The 19492-nt window shown below is 50.5% G+C and overlaps 1 protein-coding gene across 2 annotated transcripts in view; it reads left to right on the top strand.

Annotated features, from left to right (window-relative positions):
* Positions 1-19492, top strand: part of CFAP77 (cilia and flagella associated protein 77) — a 138814-nt gene that overhangs the window by 98272 nt on the left and 21050 nt on the right. For both annotated transcript variants that reach the window (XM_007453110.1, XM_007453109.1), the window contains 2 exons: positions 12584-12689; positions 16870-16971. In XM_007453110.1, coding sequence (XP_007453172.1) covers positions 12584-12689; positions 16870-16971 — 208 coding nt within the window. The remainder of the gene's footprint in view (positions 1-12583; positions 12690-16869; positions 16972-19492) is intronic.

The following is a 19492-nucleotide window of genomic DNA, read 5'->3' as shown; positions in this document are numbered from 1 at the left end:
GGCCTCTCCCGCCACGGAGCACAGGCTCCGGACGCGCAGGCTCAGGGGCCATGGCTCACGGGCCCAGCCGCTCCGCGGCACGTGGGATCCTCCCGGACCGGGGCACGAACCCGCGTCCCCTGCATCGGCAGGCAGACTCTCAACCACTGCGCCACCAGGGAAGCCCTCAGACTGAGTTTTGACACGGTTTCGTTGTCAGTGGGAACGTTAGGGTGGTGAGGAACTTTTCCGACAGGTTCCTGCCAGGTTATCAGCAAATAATTTGTCGAAGCCCTCGGCAGTGGCCTCGCCAGCCCAGGTCACTCAGAGCTGCCGTGGGGGTCACTGAGTGCACAGCCTAACTGTCGGAACCTGGCATCTTTAGAGCCGGGGAAGCTGGATGGGGACTCTGGCTCTGTCGCCTGGCCCACTCCATGATCCGTGAGCAAACCACAGGCCAGTTGCTTGATTGCTCTGCGTTGTCAGTTTCCACATCTGAAGGCAGAGCTGTTCATCCTCACTTTCAAGGTTATGGAAGCATCAGGGAGACGGCAGCTGGAGTGCTGCCAGCGGGCTTGGTGTAGTAAGTGCTCATTTTAAAATTGGGAGGCATTTTTGAATGGCTCTTATTCTCCGATGGCCCTCGGGCGGGTCTAGGGGTTGCGAGGCGTGGCGCCCGCTAGGCCTGATTCCCATCTTTGTTCACGCCGCACCCTCTGTCTGGGTTCCCCTTGCTTCATTTCTCAGCTCAGTCCCCTTCTGCTCATCCCCAAAGACCCGTCAAAAGGCTCAGAGGGGACTTTGTTTGTTCCACGCCTTTGCTCAATTCACTGGCTCTCTCCTCTGAGTTCCAACGGCCGCGTCTACACTGACAATTAGCCCTCTGCTCTGCAGGGGGGCAGGGCTGCAGGATGGATATGCTCAAGGGCTTCCCAGGCAAATGCAATGTCACCCACTGGCTGTGTGGTCTTGGGCAAGACACTGAACCTTTCTGGGCCTCAGATTTTTCATCTGTGAAAAGAGGGTATTAGTATCTGTCTCTAGGTTAGTGTCCTAAGGATACAGGTAGCAGGAGGAAGTGTGAGCTGTGATGATTATCGGTGTTTCTGCTGCGTGCCCTGTGACCCCAGGGTGCAGACAGCGCGTCCCCGTGAGCATGTCCCCACACCTCATAAAACCTGGCCCATCACGGGGAACTGGTTATGGCTCCTGGGTGGGCCAAATGGATGGACGGACAGATGGGTAAGTGAGCACAGAGTTGAGATCCCATTCACAAGATGTGTAGCTCATCTGCTGTGTCTTTCCTCCCTCTGGAGTGGCCTTGTATCCTCACATCCTGTTCCCTTCCTTTCCACTAATTTACCCCACCACCCCCAGCAACAGTTCCCAAGTGTGGCTGTCATCACGCCCTCCCTCCTCCCTCGCTCAGAAACCATCCATGGCTCCCTAGTACCTTCGTGAAGACCTTCCTCTGTGATGACTCCTGCCTGGGCTATTTTGACCTCACTCTGTCTCCTTAGTTCTTTTTTTAAAAAACACAACTTTATTGAGGTATAATTTATAGATAATGAAATGGTCCATGTAAAAAAAATTTTTTCATAAATGTATTTATTTTATTTATTTATTTTTGGCTGCATTGGGTCTTCGTTGCTGTGCGCGGGCTTTCTCTAGTTGCGGCCAGTGGGGGCTACTCTTCATTGCGGTGCGCGGGCTTCTCATTGCGGTGGCTTCTCTTGTTGCAGAGCACGGGCTCCAGGCGCGTGGGCTTCAGTAGTTGTGGCGTGTGGGCTCAGTAGTTGTGGCGCACGGGCTTAGCTGCTCCTCGGCATGTGGGATGTTCCCACACTAGGGCTCGAACCTGTGTCCCCTGAATTGGCAGGCAAATTCTTAACCACTGAGCCACCAGGGAAGTCCCGGTCCATGTAAAATTTGATGAGTCTTGACAAATTTATACACCTGGGTATCCAATGAAGAACTCCTGTCTAGCCTTCTCTGCTGCACAACTCCCCTAATTCATCTTTGGGAAGGGGCCACTGCCCCTGCATCACCTGTCCTGACTGTGCCCTCTGTTTCCGGGGGGGTGGGTTGGGGGCTGAGGAACTGCCACTGTTGTTCCTTTCAGGATCCAGGATCCTCTCTGACACACCTGCTTCAATAACTGAGCCCCCATGATGGAGAGAGGAATCAAGAGGTCCATGGCTTGGCCTCAGTGCCTGGACCCTTTCTGCAGGACTCAGGGCCACCCCTGTCCCATCACTGGGCTCCCCAAGGAAAAGCTCGTTTCTGCCAAAGACCCCCTCTTGGGCGTTGCAGTTGAGGAGGCCAGTGTCCTCAGGAAAGGGGTCTTTAAAGGTTTCCGGGGCCACTCAGCATTTTTACAAAGTGCAGACTGTCCAAGCCGGGCTGCACAGTGAACAGTCCAGCCACAATCCCTGTCCCATGGAGCTCAGAGCCTAATGGGAAAGGCAGACACTGAATTGATCAGTTGATCATTGTAAATATTAAAAAAAACACCTTCCCAAGTGTAAAGAGCAGCAGGGGAGGTGTAGTCGACAGAGCTAAGGGAGGTCTCTGGGGGGAACCACGGGATGGGGAGGGGGCATCTCCTTTAGGCCAACACCCGAAGTATGGGACGGAGTGACCGGGGAAGGTGAGGGGGCTCCTGGGAGGACACCCGTGCAAAGACGGCACCCCAAGGCCAGGGCCTTTGAAAATTGTGCTGGCACCCTAGGGGCAAGGAGAAGCCACCAGTGGGCGTTGAGGAAGACAGCATCGGATTGGCACCGTTGAAAAAGCCTCAGTTCCTATATGGAGGGGAGGGTCTGGTGAGGGAGGACAGTGTCTGGGAAGGTCTGGGGTCCTACATGAGAGTAGCCAGACCCCTGGGTTTGGCCTCTATCTGAGTTGGTTAGCTGGCAGCCCCTTGAGCCCTTTTGGAAATGGATTCACATTCTCTTGGCTGCAGACAGCGTAGCCTGAGGGGTGGGGGTGGGGGGGTCCAGGCTGGGCTACTGAGCATGCTGTGTGACCCTGGGCCAGCCATTTGACCTCTCTGGGCTTCGGCCTCCCCACTCCCACTTTCCCCATCTCATTTAGTGAGGATAAACAATTCAGATCTTCTGAGTGGACCCCCTCCATCTCCTCCAAAGAAAGCTGCAGGTCGGACGGCTGTAATTGTGACCGCAGGGGCTTTCATCCTGTGGCAAAACTCATTCATTTTAGGGCGGAAAAAATACCTTTTTTTTTATTATAAAGAACTACGTTTTCTTGAAAAAAAAAAAAAAAACCAAACGATAAAAAACCTTGGACATGTTTTAAGGTAGCAGCAAAAAATAGTTGCAGAAGAAAACAAGAAAAATGGTTCCTAAAGATGCAAGGGTCTTTAGGACCCCCGAAGGGTTGAGTATACGGAAAATGCTGAAATTCCCCAGCTTGGGCCAGTGAGGCCCAGAAGGCCTGGCCACCCTCAGCTGCTTGTGGTGAAAAGGACGAAAAACAAAGAGCCCGGCCAGTTCTGGTGTGAGGTCGGCAGAGCTGCTCGTGGTGGGGTGGCACGGGGATGGAGGCAGTGGGCTGGCATCCTGACACTGATTCAGACCCAGATCCATCACTGCCATCACTGACTGTGGCCCTGGCCGAGTCATGTGACCTCTCAGGTGTAGGTTTCTTGTTTTGCTCTATTTGCTGCGAAAGAGTCACATAAAACCAGTAAGTAGACTGGAGGGGGAGGGGCCCCTCACCCCACCTACCATGTCTGCCCTCTTCCCCCAGCACCATCCTCTGAGGGCTTCCTTCGAGTCATTTTTCCATCCGTCACACCTGTGTCGATGCACTTACACAGGCGTGGCTATTTCTCCCCACCTTCCTTTTTTCATACTTGACCTACGTCTTGAAGGTGTTTCTGGGTTATTACACATATGGCCGCTTCATTCTTTCTGGTAGCTATATAATATTTCCTGATAAATGGCAGCAAGTGGGAGGGGCAGGGGAATCAGGAACGTGAGTGTCCTTGCCTTGTTCAAACCTGCTCTGAGGCTCAACTGCTTTCCCAGCCCCTTTCCCGGGTGAAGTCTCAGGTATCCATGGCTTCCCTGCTCATTTCCAGTTACAAAAGGCCATCTGTGTGCACTAGTTAATATGTCCAGTCTAGTGTAACCATCAAAAGTTCCAGCTTCACCGGGGGGACAGTTTCTTTCCTTCCTGCTTTGGAAGGTCAGTGGTAAGGGGCAGGGGATGAGCTGCTCTCTGGGGTCCTTCCCTCAGCTCCCACACTCCTCGGCTGGAGGGTGGGTGGAGGACATTACGATAGGCCCTTCCGGTATTAGTACATTGCCCAATGTGATCTGCTAATATTTCACTTAGTATTTTTTCATTTGCTCTTCTTTTTTTTTTTTATAAATTTATTTTTATTTTTGGTTGCGTTGGGTCTTTGTTGCTGCACGCAGGCTTTCTCTAGTTGCGGTGAGCGGGGGCTACTCTTTGCTGTGGTGCACGGGCTTCTCATTGCGGTGGCTTCTCTTGTTGCAGAGCACGGGCTTTAGGCGTGTGGGCTTCAGTAGTTGTGGCACACAGCCTCGGTAATTGTGGCGCACGAGCTCGGTAGTTGTGGCACACGGGCTTAGTTGCTCCATGGCATGTGGGATCTTCCCAGACCAGGGCTCGAACCCATGTCTCCTGCATTGGCAGGCAGATTCTTAACCACTGCACCACCAGGGAAGGCCTTCATTTGCTCTTCTAAGTGAGACTGACCAAGGCATTCTCCTTGTCTCAGTTCGGGATCATAACATGATGTGGGAAGATTTTTTTCTTTTTTTTTTTTTAACTTTTTATTTTGTATTGGAGTGTAGTTGATTAACAATGTTGTGATAGTTTCAAGTGTGCAGCAAAGTGATTCAATTATACATGTAACTATTCTTTTTCAAATCCTTTTCTCATTTCGGTTGTTACATAATATTGAGCAGAGTTCCCTGTGCTATACAGCAGGTCCTTGTTGGTTATCTATTTTAAGCGGGAAGCTTTTTTATAAAAAGTTCTGGAAAGTCCTGGAATACTGTTCTCAGCAAGGTTGGGAGGGTGCATGTGTGAACACACCCGGGCCTGGTACCCGTGGCTCTATTAACATTTTCTGTAAGCACTTCAGTCAACTTTGATTGTTTATATTTTCCTGGACAAATCACCCATTTTGTTTTGGTTTCACATTATTAGCACAAAGTTATATCTAATACTCTCTTATGATTAAGAGAAACATCTTACCTGCTCTCAAGGGCAGCTCCACGTTCCGTGGCACCAGGAGCATATTCAAGTTTGGGGGTTCCCTTTAAGAAAAACAAGTTCAAAATCATGAATACAAATTTAGGCATAAAACAGAATACTGAAGTAGAATGAGAAAAGAAATCAGAACAAATTAAAATTTTAAATTAGCTGACAAATATCATAAACCACAAAATCCAGAAAAATAACACATTTAAAAGGATTTAATTGCCTGTCACACCCCATATTCATTTTTTCCCCTACATTTTTTGCTTCCATACTCTTTGATCACCTCTTTGTATGACAGTAATTTTGTAATATTTTTTCTATAAAGTAGAAAGACAGTTTAGGCTTTCCTCTAGCATGCTCGATTGCATTTTGAAAAACTATTTTACTTTGAAATTATTACAGATTCACAGGAAGTTGTAGAAATAGAACAGAGTGGTCCTGCTGACTCTTTACCCGTTATCTCCAGTGATAAAATCTTACATAATTATAGTGCAGTATCAAAACTGAAAGATTGGGGCTTCCCTGGTGGCGCGGTGGTTGAGAGTCCGCCTGCCGATGCAGGGGACACGGGTTCGTGCCCCGGTCCGGGAAGATCCCACATGCCGCAGAGCGGCTGGGCCCGTGAGCCATGGCCGCTGAGCCTGCGCGTCCGGAGCCTGTGCTCCACAACAGTGAGAGGCCCGCGTACCGCAAAAAAACAAAACAAAACAAAACTGAAAGATTGATGTTGGTACAATACACAGACTGCATTCAGATTTCACCAGCTGTTTTTTGTCTTGTTTTGTTTTGTTTTGTTTTTGGTAGCGCCACGCGGCTTGAGGGATCTTAGTTCCCTGACCAGGGACTGAACCCGTGCCCTGGGCAGTGAAAGTGCTGAGTCCTAACCACTGGACCACCAGGAAATTCCCCAGATTTCACCAGTTTTACATGCACTCCTTTGTGTATTTAGTGTCCACGCATTTTATCACGTGTATATTTGTGTAACAATCATGATACAGAACTGTTCTATCACCTCAAAGACCCCTACCCCCACCCCATACACTCACATAGTGACCCTTCTCCCTAATCCCTGGAACATTCCAAGAATGGTATATACATGGAATCATACAGTATGTGACCTTGTGAAACTGGTCTTTTTCACTCAGCATAATGGCCTTGACATCATCCAAGTCTTTACTGTATCAATCGTCCATTCCTTTTTACAACTGAGTAGTATTCCATAGTATGCATGGACCACAGTTTAACTACTCACCCATTGAAAGACATTTTGGCTGTTCCCACTTTGGAAATATTACAAATATTCCAGCTACGAACATTGGTGTATAGGTGTCTGTGTAGACATAAGTTCCCATGTCTCTGGAATAAATGCCCAGGAGTGCAATTGCTGGGCCCATGTGATAGGTGTATGTTTGGTTTTCTAGGAAACTAGACAAACCATTTTCCAGAGCAGCTACACCATTTTACACTCCCACCAGCAATGTATAAGAGGTTTAGTTTCTCTGCATCCTTGCTCTGGCATTGTCACTAGGTATTTCTTATTTTAGCTGTGTTAAGTGGTGTGTAGTGACGTGACAGTGTGCTCTTAATTTTCATTTCTCCAATGGCGAGGGATGTTGGCTATTTTTTCATGTACTTATTTGACATCCATGTACCTTCTTTGACGAAATGTCTCTTCGTGTTTTGCCTCTTTTCTAATACAATTGTTCGCTTGTTTGTGCTTATTTCTTTTACTGTTGAGCTTTGAGCGTTCTTTGCATAGCCTAGATAGGAGTCCTTTGCCAGGTACATGGTTTGCAAATATTTCCTCCTAGTCGTGGTTTATCTTTTCATCTTCTCAAGAGACTCTTTCACAGAGCAAGAGTCCTTAATTTAGAGGAAGTTCAATTTATCTTTTTTTTTTCTCTCCTGGATCATGCTTTTGGTGTCAAGTCTAGGAACTCATCACCTAGCCTAGCCCTAGGTCTCAAAGATTTTCTCCTCTATTTTCTTCTAAAAGTTTCACAGTTTTACATTTAAATCTGTGCTCCATTTTGAGTTAATCCTTGTATAAAGTACGAGACTTGGGTCAAGAGGTTCTTGTTTGTTTGGGGTTTTGTCCATGATGTCCAGTTGTTCCAGCACCACTTGTTGAAAAGGCTATCCTTCCTCCCTCCACTGGATTACAATTTCCGTCAATTAACTCTCTTAAATTTCCTACAACTCATATATAGCCTGATTCATAATACCCTGAAGTATGAAAAGTATATTTCCTAAAATTTTGCCTAATCTTTCTTTCTCTGGCTCCTTCCCTCCCTCTCTTCCCCTCTGTTTCAACAAAGCATAATTACTGAGAGCAGCGCCACATCAGTCCACATCCCACAGAAACCATGCCTGCTGGCATTGGTATTCAATGACCAAGACCAGTTATAATAAACCCATGACAAATGAACAAGACAGCTTCTGCTTATGAGGGTACCTGGCAAGGGCCGTTTGAGGATGGACGGGTCAGGGAAAAGCCCTCTGAGGAGGTGACCAAACAGCTGAGACCTGAAGGCAAAGGAGATGCTGAGTGTCAGGGAGGAGTTTGGGGAGGGAAGGGCTTTGCCGGCCGTAGCTCGGCATCTAGGTTGAGTCTAAGAAATGGGAGGCTGTCAAGGGCATTTTAAGCAAGGGATGATGTGATACACTTTACGTCCTGGGTTTTCCCCATGTCAGACAAGCCTCTCCACCTTTTAATCTGATTTAATGAGCCTGAGCAGAAATGGGCAAAACCTGCTGGACCTCCGTCAGCCAGTCAGGGCTTAGGCTGTTGTAACTTACAAGGTCTGTCAGCTCTTCTGCTCTGAGCGCCACCCACCCCCAACCCCGCCTGCCTCTTCCCAGTAATAAGAACCGCTGGCTGGAGCAGGACACAAAGATGGTCAGCGAGGCTGCAGGAGGGCTGCGAGGGTGGGTTCGCGGTGATGTGGGCAGTGGGGGCTGCTGGGAAAATAGCTTTTCTGTTGTGAATGGCCTCTTGGGGTAGATCTTGCAAGATTACGCATCTCGTGTCATTAGAAAGCATGGCTATAAATTAGGCTGCTCAGAAGCATGGGGTGTGTAATAATTAAGTAATAAAAGTCACCACAGGGGTAAGGGAACAGGAAAACAAAGAGCCACTGTTTGTAGATGCACTGCAGGCTGCCCTGTAAAGAGACCTCTGAGCTCAAGTGGCATTTCAAAGCCACTGAAGCTCCTCTCAAGCGGAGTCCCGCGTCAGTCTAGTCCCAAAGAGGTCCCCATGGAAGGGAGGTGAACTGTCCTGGGTGCACAGACAGGGCGGGAGAATGGGAGGGGGCTGGGAAGAGGATGTTTAGGGTCCAGTCCAGCTCTTTGTGGCTGGCTCTGGAGCCACAAAATCCAACACTTGGACTGGCCCAGCAGGCAGTGGAGGACAATAGGGAAGGGAGCGGACTTGGGCTAAATGACACTTGATACTCAGCTCAAGCCAATTGTTGCCATGTAGGAATGCAGGCCCACTTGGCCAGAATGTATACATCTTCAAGACAATCTGGAAAGCTGGGTTCCTTTAATGTAAAATTTCCCAGTTTTTAAGTGTTGACAACAATTTCAAAGACTTTAAGGACCACCGTGCAGACTGTATAAAACACAAAGCCAGAAGCCCCAGGTTTGCAGTCTCGGGTCCTTACTGTATGTGAGCTTTGGGAGTAGCCTCACTGCTCAGTCCCTCCATTTTCTGATTCCCTCGTCTGTGAAATAAGGTCACAGGGGAAGAACAGAGGCTCTGAACTTTTCCGGGGGCATTTGCACCTTTGAAAATGTGATGAAAGCTGTGGGCCCTCTCCGCAGACATGGTGTCTATACACTCCTGTTCAGAGATGGTGGTCTGCCACTCCGTGGGACTTCCGGGGGGTAAGAGCCCCAGGCCTGGATGATTGATGAGGCCTTAAGCCCTGAAGGGTAGGTCCTGGGCACAGCCTCTCCAGACGCCCCAGACCCATCGAACCAGAACATGCCTCGAACAAGATCCCCTCTGTGATCCACGCTCACGTGACGGTCTGCAAAACGCTGCTGGAAGGCTCCTTCTGCTGTAAAAGACCCAGTGATGTCTGGTTTCGGGAACTTCTCTGGACAGCACGCGTCGGCACTGCAGTTTCTCTTGGTGTTTCCCAAAGTGTGGGCTGAGGAACCGCCATGTGTTTATTTCCTGGGGCCGCCGTAACAAATGACCACAGACCTGGCGGCTTCGAACAACAGAAATGCATTTTTCTTGCCGTTCTGGAAACCAGAAGTTTGCAGCTGAGGTGTTGGCAGGGCGGTGCTCCCTCCAGAGGCTCTAGTGGAGAATCTTGCCTGGACTCTTCCAACTTGCGGGGGCCCCAGACGTTCTCTGGCTTTTCTCTGCCTCTGTCTACACCTCACCCTCTCCTCTCCCCTGTATCTCCGATTCTGTGTATATTTTATGAGGACACTTGTCATTGGATCGAAGGCCTACCCCCCAAAGCGATTTACATACTGTTAATCCCATCTCGAGATCCTTAACTTGACTACATCTGCAAAAGCCCCTTTTCCAAATAAAGTCATACTCACAGGTTCCGGAAGTTAAAATGGAAACATTTGGGAGGGCGCCATTCAACCCACTCACCCTGTATCAGAAATACTTCCTATATTTGCTAAAAATGTTCTTTCTTGGGCCTCACCCCCAGGCTTCCTGGATCAGAACCTCTGGGGAGGGGGCGCCAGTGATTTTTATGCATTGTAAAATGTGAGACGCTCTGGTCCAGAAATATGAGGAGGCAGTCAGCTTGGACCTGAGCTGAGTGATGGAGAAGGTGATAAAGACCATTTGTGAGTGAGGGTGGGAGGGAGGGAGACGCAAGAGGGAAGAGAGATGGGAACATATGTATACGTATAACTGATTCACTTTGTTATAAAGCAGAAACTAACACACCATTGTAAAGCAATTATACTCCAATAAGGATGTAAAAAAAAAAAAAAAAAAGACCATTTGTGATCACAAGGAAGATGAGAAAGAAGGGAGCGGGGAAAACAATGAGCTTCATTCCCTGAATTTTTCCCCTTTGTCTTTTTACTTCTTATTACGAAAAATTTCAAACATGCACAACAGTGTAGCAAATAGGATAATACACATCCATGATCACCCCTCATCACAATGATTCATCCACTCTCAATTTATTCTGTCACCCTTGTTTCATTTTTTTACTTTGTTGTTTTATTTTACCGTGCTTTATTTTTTGCTGGAGGTATTTTGTTTGTGTGTTTGTTTTTTTGCGGTACGCGGGCCTCTCACTGTTGCAGCCTCTCCGGTTGCGGAGCACAGGCTCCGGACGCGCAGGCTCAGCGGCCATGGCTCACGGGCCCAGCTGCTCCGCCGCATGTGGGATCTTCCCGGACCGGGGCACGAACCCGCGTCCCCTGCATCGGCAGGCGGACTCTCAACCACTGCGCCACCAGGGAAGCCCCTTGCTGGAGGTTTGTTTAAAGCAAATTCTAAACTACACAGAATTTTACCCCCAAACCCTTCAGTAGGTATTTCTAACATTAAGACGTAAAGCAACCACAATATCATTATCACACTCCACGCAATTAGCACTATTTCCTCACGGCTTCTGAAACTCAGCTAGTGTTCGCTTTTCCCTCAAAAAATACCTTTCCCCTGTTGGTTTGTTTGAAGCAGGATCTGAACAAGGTCCACATATTGCCTTTGGTTAATGTATTTCTTAAGTCACTTTTGATCAATATCACTTCCTCATCCTCCCCTTTCTTCAATGTCCTTTGTTGAAGTGACTGAGTCACTTGTCCTGTAGAATGTCCCACACTCCAGACGTGGCAAACAGCATCCTCGTGGCGGTGTTTACCATGCTCCTTTTCCCCCTGCATTTCCTGTAAATCATGGTAGTTGGGCTGAGAGCTGTGCGTCCAAAATGGCACACTAGCCCTCATGGCTGTTGAGCACTTGGCATGTGGCTGGTGGCACTAAGGAACTGAATTTTCCATTTTATTTAAGCTAATTTAAATTCAGATTTTCAAACAACCTTTTAAATACCCCATTCCTATCTTTAATTACGTGTTGACATGATAATATTTTGGATATATTGGGTTAATAAAATACATTAGTAAAATTAATTCCACCTGTTTCTTTTTACTCTTTTTAACATGGCTACTAGAAGAATTTTAGTTACATGGCGGCCCACATAATATTTCCATTTGACAGTGATGGTCTAGAAGTCTGATTACCCTTGGGCTCACTTTGGGGTTTGTTTCCCCCAAAGTGTTTGGTGGGTGGTGCTACATACCTCCTATTAATCACTCCCAGCCCCACATCTGTCACTCCCAGTGATGGTAAGATTGAACACTTGGGTAAGTTTTATGTTATGCATATTTACCTCAATAAAAACAAATTGATCCTTTGGTCCAGCTGCTGTAGCCTGACACATCCATTGTAAAGTTCCTCATCAGCCTTCCACCTAATCATTGATTATTACCTAAATCCATTATCATTAGGTGTTGCAAAGTAATGATTCTCTTCCCCCAATTCTGTCCTTCCTCCTGCATTTTATTAGCTTTGGTTCTTCTATAAAGAACTTTTCCTCATCACCTATTAGGTTACCTTGAGAGGGTCTCACACACAGTGCTGCCCCACTGCTCTGGGACCTTAGGATGGGGATGATAAAAGTACCCACTTTACAGTGCTGTGAGGAGTGGGGCATGCAAAATGCTCTACACAGGGTAAGTTCTCCTTGGCTGGAAACCCTTGTCAAAGAGAACTAGAGCGGAGGTTAAAGGCAGTAAAGACGGATTTTATTCAGCATTATTGCAAAGGCGAAAGTGACCTCACTCAATTCTGAGTACAACACAAGTGGGGATTTATAGCCAAGGAGCAGAGTGGATGGAAAATTACTACGAGGAGACTTCAAGGGTAGGGAGATTCTTACTAAACTGACTTAATAGGACTCTTGGTAAAGGCAGGCCAAGGTGATCAGACGTCAAGGGCGGGGGGATTGACTTAGCAGGGTTCTTTGCTAAGGCGGACTCTTCATCCGGCCAAAGATAGGTCCCAAGAACGAGGCCTAATCAAATTGAGGGCTCTGAGAAGCCTGCCTAAAATCTGGTCAAGGAGAGAGTCTGTCACCATGTCAGGCCCAGCACTTGGTTGGTGGACAGTAAGTGTTTGTTGAACAACTCACACGAGGCACCGTTTCTTTCACGGCTGCAGAAGGGCCAGAGAGAAACTCTCACAGCCTTGGGGAGAACACTTTGCTCTGTAGCCCTGATGGTCAGGTGGGCAGCCTCTGGGGAGGGGGGCCTTCCCCGACCTCAAGCCCATCTGACTGCTTCCCCACAGGCCTTCCACCCCCTTCTTTGATCTGCTGCAGCATCGGTACCAGCAGCTATGGGTGCAGGAACAAAAGGCCAACCAGAAAGCCATTAAACTGGAGAAAAAGCATAAGGTAAACTCAGTGCTCACTCCAGAGTGGGTGACTGATGGGGTGGGAGGGAAGAGAAGGGAGGGGCTGGGGGAGGCAAAGCCAAAGCTCAAAAGGATGCCGCCTGCGCATGTTTATTGCTGGGGTGTGGGCAGGGCTGGGGAATCAAGTTGCTTGTTGCTTTGCTGAAAGGGTCTCGGTGATGATCGGGTTCAACCCTGACTTAAGCCCCGCCGGCATCACGAGTAAACTGGCCCCGTGTGCCTCTGGGGCAGGATCGGGACCCCATCTCCCGATTCCCGTCTAGGGGTGGCCCCACCAAACTCCGCGTGACCCCACACATCTGGAAACCAGATTGTCCACGAATCTGACCTGGCCCGGACAGAAATGTGCCCTGGTCTATCTATAAAGAAAAGGTTAGGAAGGCAAAGTCCAAAGAGAAAACCCACTTCTGGGAGGGTTCCGCAAAGACCGCATTTTATGAAACGTTAGGATACATTTTGTTTCAAGTGGATGACTAAGCCCCATGCTAACCGCTCCACGTACATCACATACATCATCTTATTTGCGCTGGATACCAGCCTGTGAGCTGGGTGTCACCCTAGTTCCCAGGCATGGACATCGAGGCCCAGAGTGGTGGTGGCCACACTGGGAAATTTGAGCTGAGGACAGAATGACACCCAAGCACCAGCAATTGTTAATTGTGTGCATCTAGGTGAGATTTTTACCTGGAAAAACATCTTTAGCTGTGAATTTGCATTGTCACTTGCATTTGAAGATACTAAACGTGGTACCCCCTTTAAAATAGCCTGAGAGGTCTTTCCCAGTGTCGCAGTGGTTAAGAATCCGCCTGCCAAGGCAGAGGACACGGGTTCGAGCCCTGGTCCGGGAAGATCCCACATGCCGTGGAGCAACTAAGCCCGTGCGCCACAACTACTGAGCCCACATGCCACAACTACTGAAGCCCGCGCGCCTAGAGCCCGTGCTCCGCAACAAGAGAAGCCACCGCAATGAGAAGCCCATGCATCGCAACGAAGAGTAGCCCACGCTCGCCGCAACTAGAGAAAGCCCGCACACAGCAATGAAGACCCAACGCAGCCAAAAATAAATAAATAAATTTATTTTTTAAAGTTAAAAAAAATAAATAAAAATAAAATAGCCTGAGGTTCGGACTTTGGGAGCACTCAGGTTGGTCTCTTCTCCAGTAGATCCGGATCGATGACGGTAAAATCAGAATTGCTTTATGCTCACGTAGCACTGTACAGATTTCATTAGAAGCACAGCTTTAGTGTCTTTGGTTGTTGCAACGATCTCACCAATGCCGTCCCTCCTCCAGATTCCGTGCAGAGAACTGGATCCAGCACGCACCCTGTGTTCATGCCTTTTGCCCTCCCGGACACCCCATGAGGTCCGAGTCTCATCAGAGCGTTCAGTTTGTTTCATTTTCAGATGGAGGAACTCAGTCTCAGAGAGGTTAAGTGACTGGCCAAAGCTCCCAGCCAAGCCAGGACCCAGGTGTGTCCCGCCCCAAAGTACAGGCTTTTCCTGATGGTGAGGTCCCACTCTTGCCGATTACGGGAAAGCTTAGGATTCAGCAACAGTGCCTGTGATGTTCTAGGGACAAACTGGGGAGTGGAAAAGTCTTATCAGGGATCCCGGCACCCTCGGGACCGGCCAGGAAAGCCTGCTGGGTGGAGGGGCCCAGGGCTCCCCAGGCCCAGCCAGAAGCCAAGGCCCCTCCTGGCTGTTGTCAGCGGTGGGTGGAGTCCGAGACAACCACTCATTAAAGAGCAGAGCGTTGTAATAATACTTTAAAGCAGCCCACGACTAGTTTATTTGTTAATGGCTCCAGAAGGAGTCAGCTCACTATGGTAACGGCCAGTTTCCGAGGGAGCATTGCCATTACACGCTGCTGCTTTATAGCTCCAATCCAGAGTCCTGTTTTTAATTAGCAGCTATTTCACGACAGCTCAGAGTGTCACAGGTCCTCAGAATCCCGGGCCTCCAAAGACACGTCTTCTGAGTCTAGAGACAGTCTCATAGCCAGTGCCCCTCGGTTTTCAGCAGAGCACCCCTTAAGCAGCCACTGTGGGTGGCTCCATCCCCAAGCACTGGTTGGGGACTGGTGCCAGCCTGGGGGTGGGGTGTGAATTTGAGTGAGTCACTGCTTTGCTGGGGTCTCAGTGACCTCACTGGGCCAAAAAGGAGGTCAGATTAAATGGGGGCCTGCAGAGCTGGGCCCAGCACATAGTGGGCACTCAGAAAATACTTGTGCAAACCACCCCCAGAGTTCTCTTCCTGTCCCAAGATTCTCTGTGGCTATCAAACGGCTACAAACACCCAGACCCACCAATGGCTGCGGGCCTGATGAACAATTTATTAGGGTTGATAAGACCTTTGATTTACAAGGTCAAACTGCCCCCATCCTAGGAGAAGCCTGTCTCTTCAGCATCTCGGGATGTCCTGGATTTTGGAAGATGATGACCCCAAATGAAATTCTTGGAAACAGCTTCCATGTAGTGAGTAATCATCTTGGACCAGACACTCTGCTCAAAGCTAACTCCACAAATCCTACAGGCACCTGTTCGTTAGGCATCGGTACCCCCATTTCCTGCAGAGGAAACTGAGGTTTGGAAAGGTGACAAGACTTGCCTTCATTCCTTCAATTCTGAAGGCCAACAGCTCCTTCACGCCGGGCCGGGCAGCCTCTTGGCTTTGGTTCGAAGATGAAGCTTCAAAGCTGTTCTAGAAAGCGGAGGGGAGAGCTGATCCAAACGGCTTGTAAGTTATCCACAGATGCATTCAATAAAATTAATATAATTGATCAACAAAATAAATCAACCAAAGGGGTTCGATGGGGTGGTGGCATCTTCAGTTAGGCTCAGGTCAGCTTTTATTTGTCAGGTGCACTGTCTGCCCTGCGTCCTCTCTCACACCCCCTTCTGCAGTGGCCCATCCTCTCTGGGTCCCCTGGGCACCAGTGCATCGTCCAGCTCATCGGCTCTGGGTGTGAGGCTCCCACTCGTTACACTGAGGCTGTAGTTATAAACAAGAGGCCCCTGTTTACCAGTTAACTCCCCTAGGGGGGTTTGAATTCTGACAAGGATCACGGCCGTGGGCTGTGTATGGCTGACTCTGTATGGAATTCCCCCGGGACACACATTGAAAATGCAGACTCCAGGGCCCCTCCCCCTCTGATTCTAAGGTTGGAGGCCTGGGCCCCTGTGTTAGTCTACTGGGGCGACCATAACAAAATAGAACGGACTGGGTGGCTTAAACAACAGAAATCTTGGAGGCTGGAAGTCCAAGACCAAGGTGCCAGCAGAGTTGGCTTCTCTGGAGGTTTCTCTCCTTGGCCTGAAGATGGCCGCCTCCTCGCCATGTCCTCACATGGCCTTTCCTGTGCGGACAAGCCTGGTGTCTCTCCTCTTCTTAGAAGGACACCTGTCCTACTGGATCACAGCCCCACCTGATGACCTCCCTGAACCTTAATCACCTCCTTAAAGGCCCATCTCCAAATACGGTCACAACTGGGGGTTAGGGCTTCGACGTGTGAATCTGGAGGGGAACGCAATCCAGTCCACAGCAGACCGCATGAGCTACAGGACCCTAATTATGGGCCTGCCGACCTCTGTTCGTGGGCACGGGGCGTGCAGATAAAGAGGAGGAGGACTGCCTCTGTGCCTCTGAAATCCCACCCACAGAGACCTCCGAGGCCCTGACCCAAGCCCCCAAATCCCTCCCCCCGAACAGGAGTCCTCCTTCCTCTTCCACGAGCAGACCATGCTGAGGACCTGCCCCACAGAATGGCAACAAGCCATCGAATCATTCATTCTTCATTCAGACACTGTGGTGTCCGTGGTAACCACCGGGGCTGTGTTAGCCACTGAGAAAATTACAAGGCTGTCTGGGACACACCCCTGCCCTCAAGGTGGCTGCATGTCAGAACCCAGAGAGTTCTAGGGCCGAACCTGAAACCAAAATAACACGCTCCCAGCGTCCCGTGGTCCCACCCCCAAGTCCACTGTGGTCACAGGCAGGGCCAGGGGTGCAGGTGCACTGAAATCAGACAGGGAGAAGGGCCAGAGCCAGGAGGAAAGTGACGCGTGGGTCTGCAACACCAGGAATCCCAACTCTTCGTCGTGGCTCGGGCTTCTCCAGGTAGCCGGTAACCATCTTGCCTTGGCATTTCTTGGGCTTGCAGGTGATCCTTGGGAAACTGTACGAGACCCGGAGCAGTCAGCTGAGAAAGTTCAAGCCGCCCGTGCAGCTGGACGCCCCCTGGCACGTGCCTCACTTCCAGAAGGTCAGTCTCGCCTCCACCTGCCCCTTCCTGCACCCGGGGGGGATGCCCCTCACCTTGACTGGTCTCTACCTGTCCTCTAGACTGTAGAGTTCTGTGGGTTTCTACCCATCGACTGGCATAACAACAACAACAGCAATAATAATAGCAACAGCAATGACTAACATTTTGGAGCCCTTCCCAAGTGCCAGGCACTGAGCTCCACTTCATTGACTCTTCTCACACATGGAAGTGGGGAGCTGCTGCTATCACCCCCATTTCACAGACAGGAAACGTGGGGAACACTGGTGAGGGCAGCCTTGGGCTGAAGCTGGGCCATCTCACCTCGGAGTCTGGGTGTCTGTCCACTGGGGCGGATGCTGTCTGGACCAAAACCCCCTCTACTGATGGGGTCATTGCACCACATCCTACACTGGGGACCTGGGGGTGCAAGACAGCCCCATGCCATCAGCGCTAAACCTCCCGCAGGGGGGCATCCCTGGGGAGATGGAGCAAATGTCTCCTGTGGGCTGTCATGCACCCAGAATGATCTCGCACCCACCATGCTCCGGCCTCAGGACTGACCCAGCGTCCACTCGGCCACGTAGGCCTGTCGCACCGAGACTGGGCTTCTTTTTTAGAAGCTTTTAGCCGAAGAAAAAGGAGGAATAGCCGGGGCCATTGTCAGAGGAGGGGAGCCGGGAGACTTGGGGACAGTACCACGGGATGGTGGGGGCCGTGCGTGTCCAGCTCGGGCACAGGAAGCCTTTCTAGGGGCCACCAGGGCCACGCCTGGTCCCAGGAAGACAGCCGCACAAAGCCACATTCCCAGACAGCCCAGGCCTGGCCGCTGTGTAGAGTTAAACTGCAGTTTAGACAGTGAAGGGGCCCATGCCTTCCTGAACCTAATGCAATCGAACAGGCTGCCAGAGAAGCCCGCTAGCCCCCTCTGATGTCGCTCTCATGTCCTGCCCAAGTGGCCTCCATCAGCACGTGTCAGTGGCCAACCGTCCTACCGCTCATCAGCCCGTGTCGTCCCTGCACACGCGGGCGGGACTGGGCACCCAGCGGGAGGAGCGGGGAGTCACCGAGCTGCTGCCCCGTTATCACCCCTCCGCCCCGGCCTGGGCAGCGCCCCTCGCCTTTGGTGCCTCCGCCTCCCCCAACTTCCTGCCTTTTTATCCACATCCCTCCTCCCCTTTCTCTGCCTCTCACACTCGGGAGTTTCGCCTACCGCCTCCTTGCTGGTCCGTCTTCTGTTGCCTTTCCTCTTCTGCTCTTTTCTCTCTGATTTTCCTGATGCTGGACGTCCATGGGGGATGCAGGCATCCTGGGGACCCTGCCCAGGAAGGGATGGGACCCACGGCTCCCCAGGCACGAGATGCCCTGCCAGCAGCCTGCTCTACAGAGCTGACCCCCAGCCCCTCTCAGCCCCCTTGTCTCTGATTTAGAATCTACAATTAGCTCCCAACCCAATGGACCCAGGAGGGCTCAGGTGGTCTCCCCCCAGCCCATCGGAGCGAGGAAAGGCCCCCCTCCCGCCTCCACCACCCCCACCCCAGGTAACATGGATCCTGCTGTGTCAGGAGCCCTCGTCTCACCCGCAGGTAGCCCCGCAGCCTGGCCCGGAGTAGGATTGGAAATCCAGATATAAATGAGTTTCTATTTTTCTAAAAGAGGGGATTTGACTCATCTGAGCTCAGGTCTCTTCCAGATTGTTACAAATTACCGTTAGGAACACGGTGGCCCACCTGTGATGCTACCCCTCTGTTTGCGCTAAGTCATTATTTCACACAAGCATCCTTACCCGAGTTGTACTGAGGACAGGCAGAGATGGGTTTCATTTTCCTTGCCCAGCAAGTGGCTTGGCCTGGAACCCAGGTTCCTCTGACTGCAGGGCCCGAGCTCAAAGGCACTATCCGTTGTGTCATAGAAATAACGAGAAACAGAATAAAAATGCAAGCCCCGGGATTTATCGGGTGATTTTTCATCTTTCCTGGGGATGTTCACAGGCTTCTGGAAGTTCAGCTGCAGGAGTCTCAGAGCAGGGCTGGTCCCTGGGCGCCACGCGGTACAGCCCAGCAGAGGCACTTAGAGCCCCAGGGCGCTGCCGCCACCGCCGCGACCCTCGGTGCCCTCCCCGTTGGGAAATACCACCCATGAACAGTATTTATTGAGCTCTTACTGTGTGCCAAGTGCTGGACATGTGTGATCTCCTAGATATAATACTCTCATTCTACTGACTCGGAGACTGAGGCTCAGAGAGGGGAAGGAACTTGCCCTGTGAGACGGGAATGCCAGCCTGATCCGGGGCCTCTTCTCTGTCCTCCTGAGGACACTATCCCTCACCTCCTGGGCCCCAGCAAAGGGCTCCTTTATCCCTTTGAGGCTCGTAGCCACATTGCAATTCATTACTTAACCGGGCCATTCGTTGTTCGATGCCCATCTTCCCCCGTAAAGTGCGAGCCCACAAGGACGTGTCTGTTGTGTCTCCGCTGTGTCCCCGGCGTCCAGCCCAGGGCCTGGCACCCAGCAGGTGGCCAGT

The sequence above is a fragment of the Lipotes vexillifer genome, unplaced genomic scaffold (genome assembly GCF_000442215.2).
Source record: "Lipotes vexillifer unplaced genomic scaffold, Lipotes_vexillifer_v1.1 scaffold149, whole genome shotgun sequence".
Lineage (NCBI taxonomy): Eukaryota > Metazoa > Chordata > Mammalia > Artiodactyla > Lipotidae > Lipotes > Lipotes vexillifer.
This window is presented reverse-complemented; position numbering and strand designations above follow the sequence as displayed.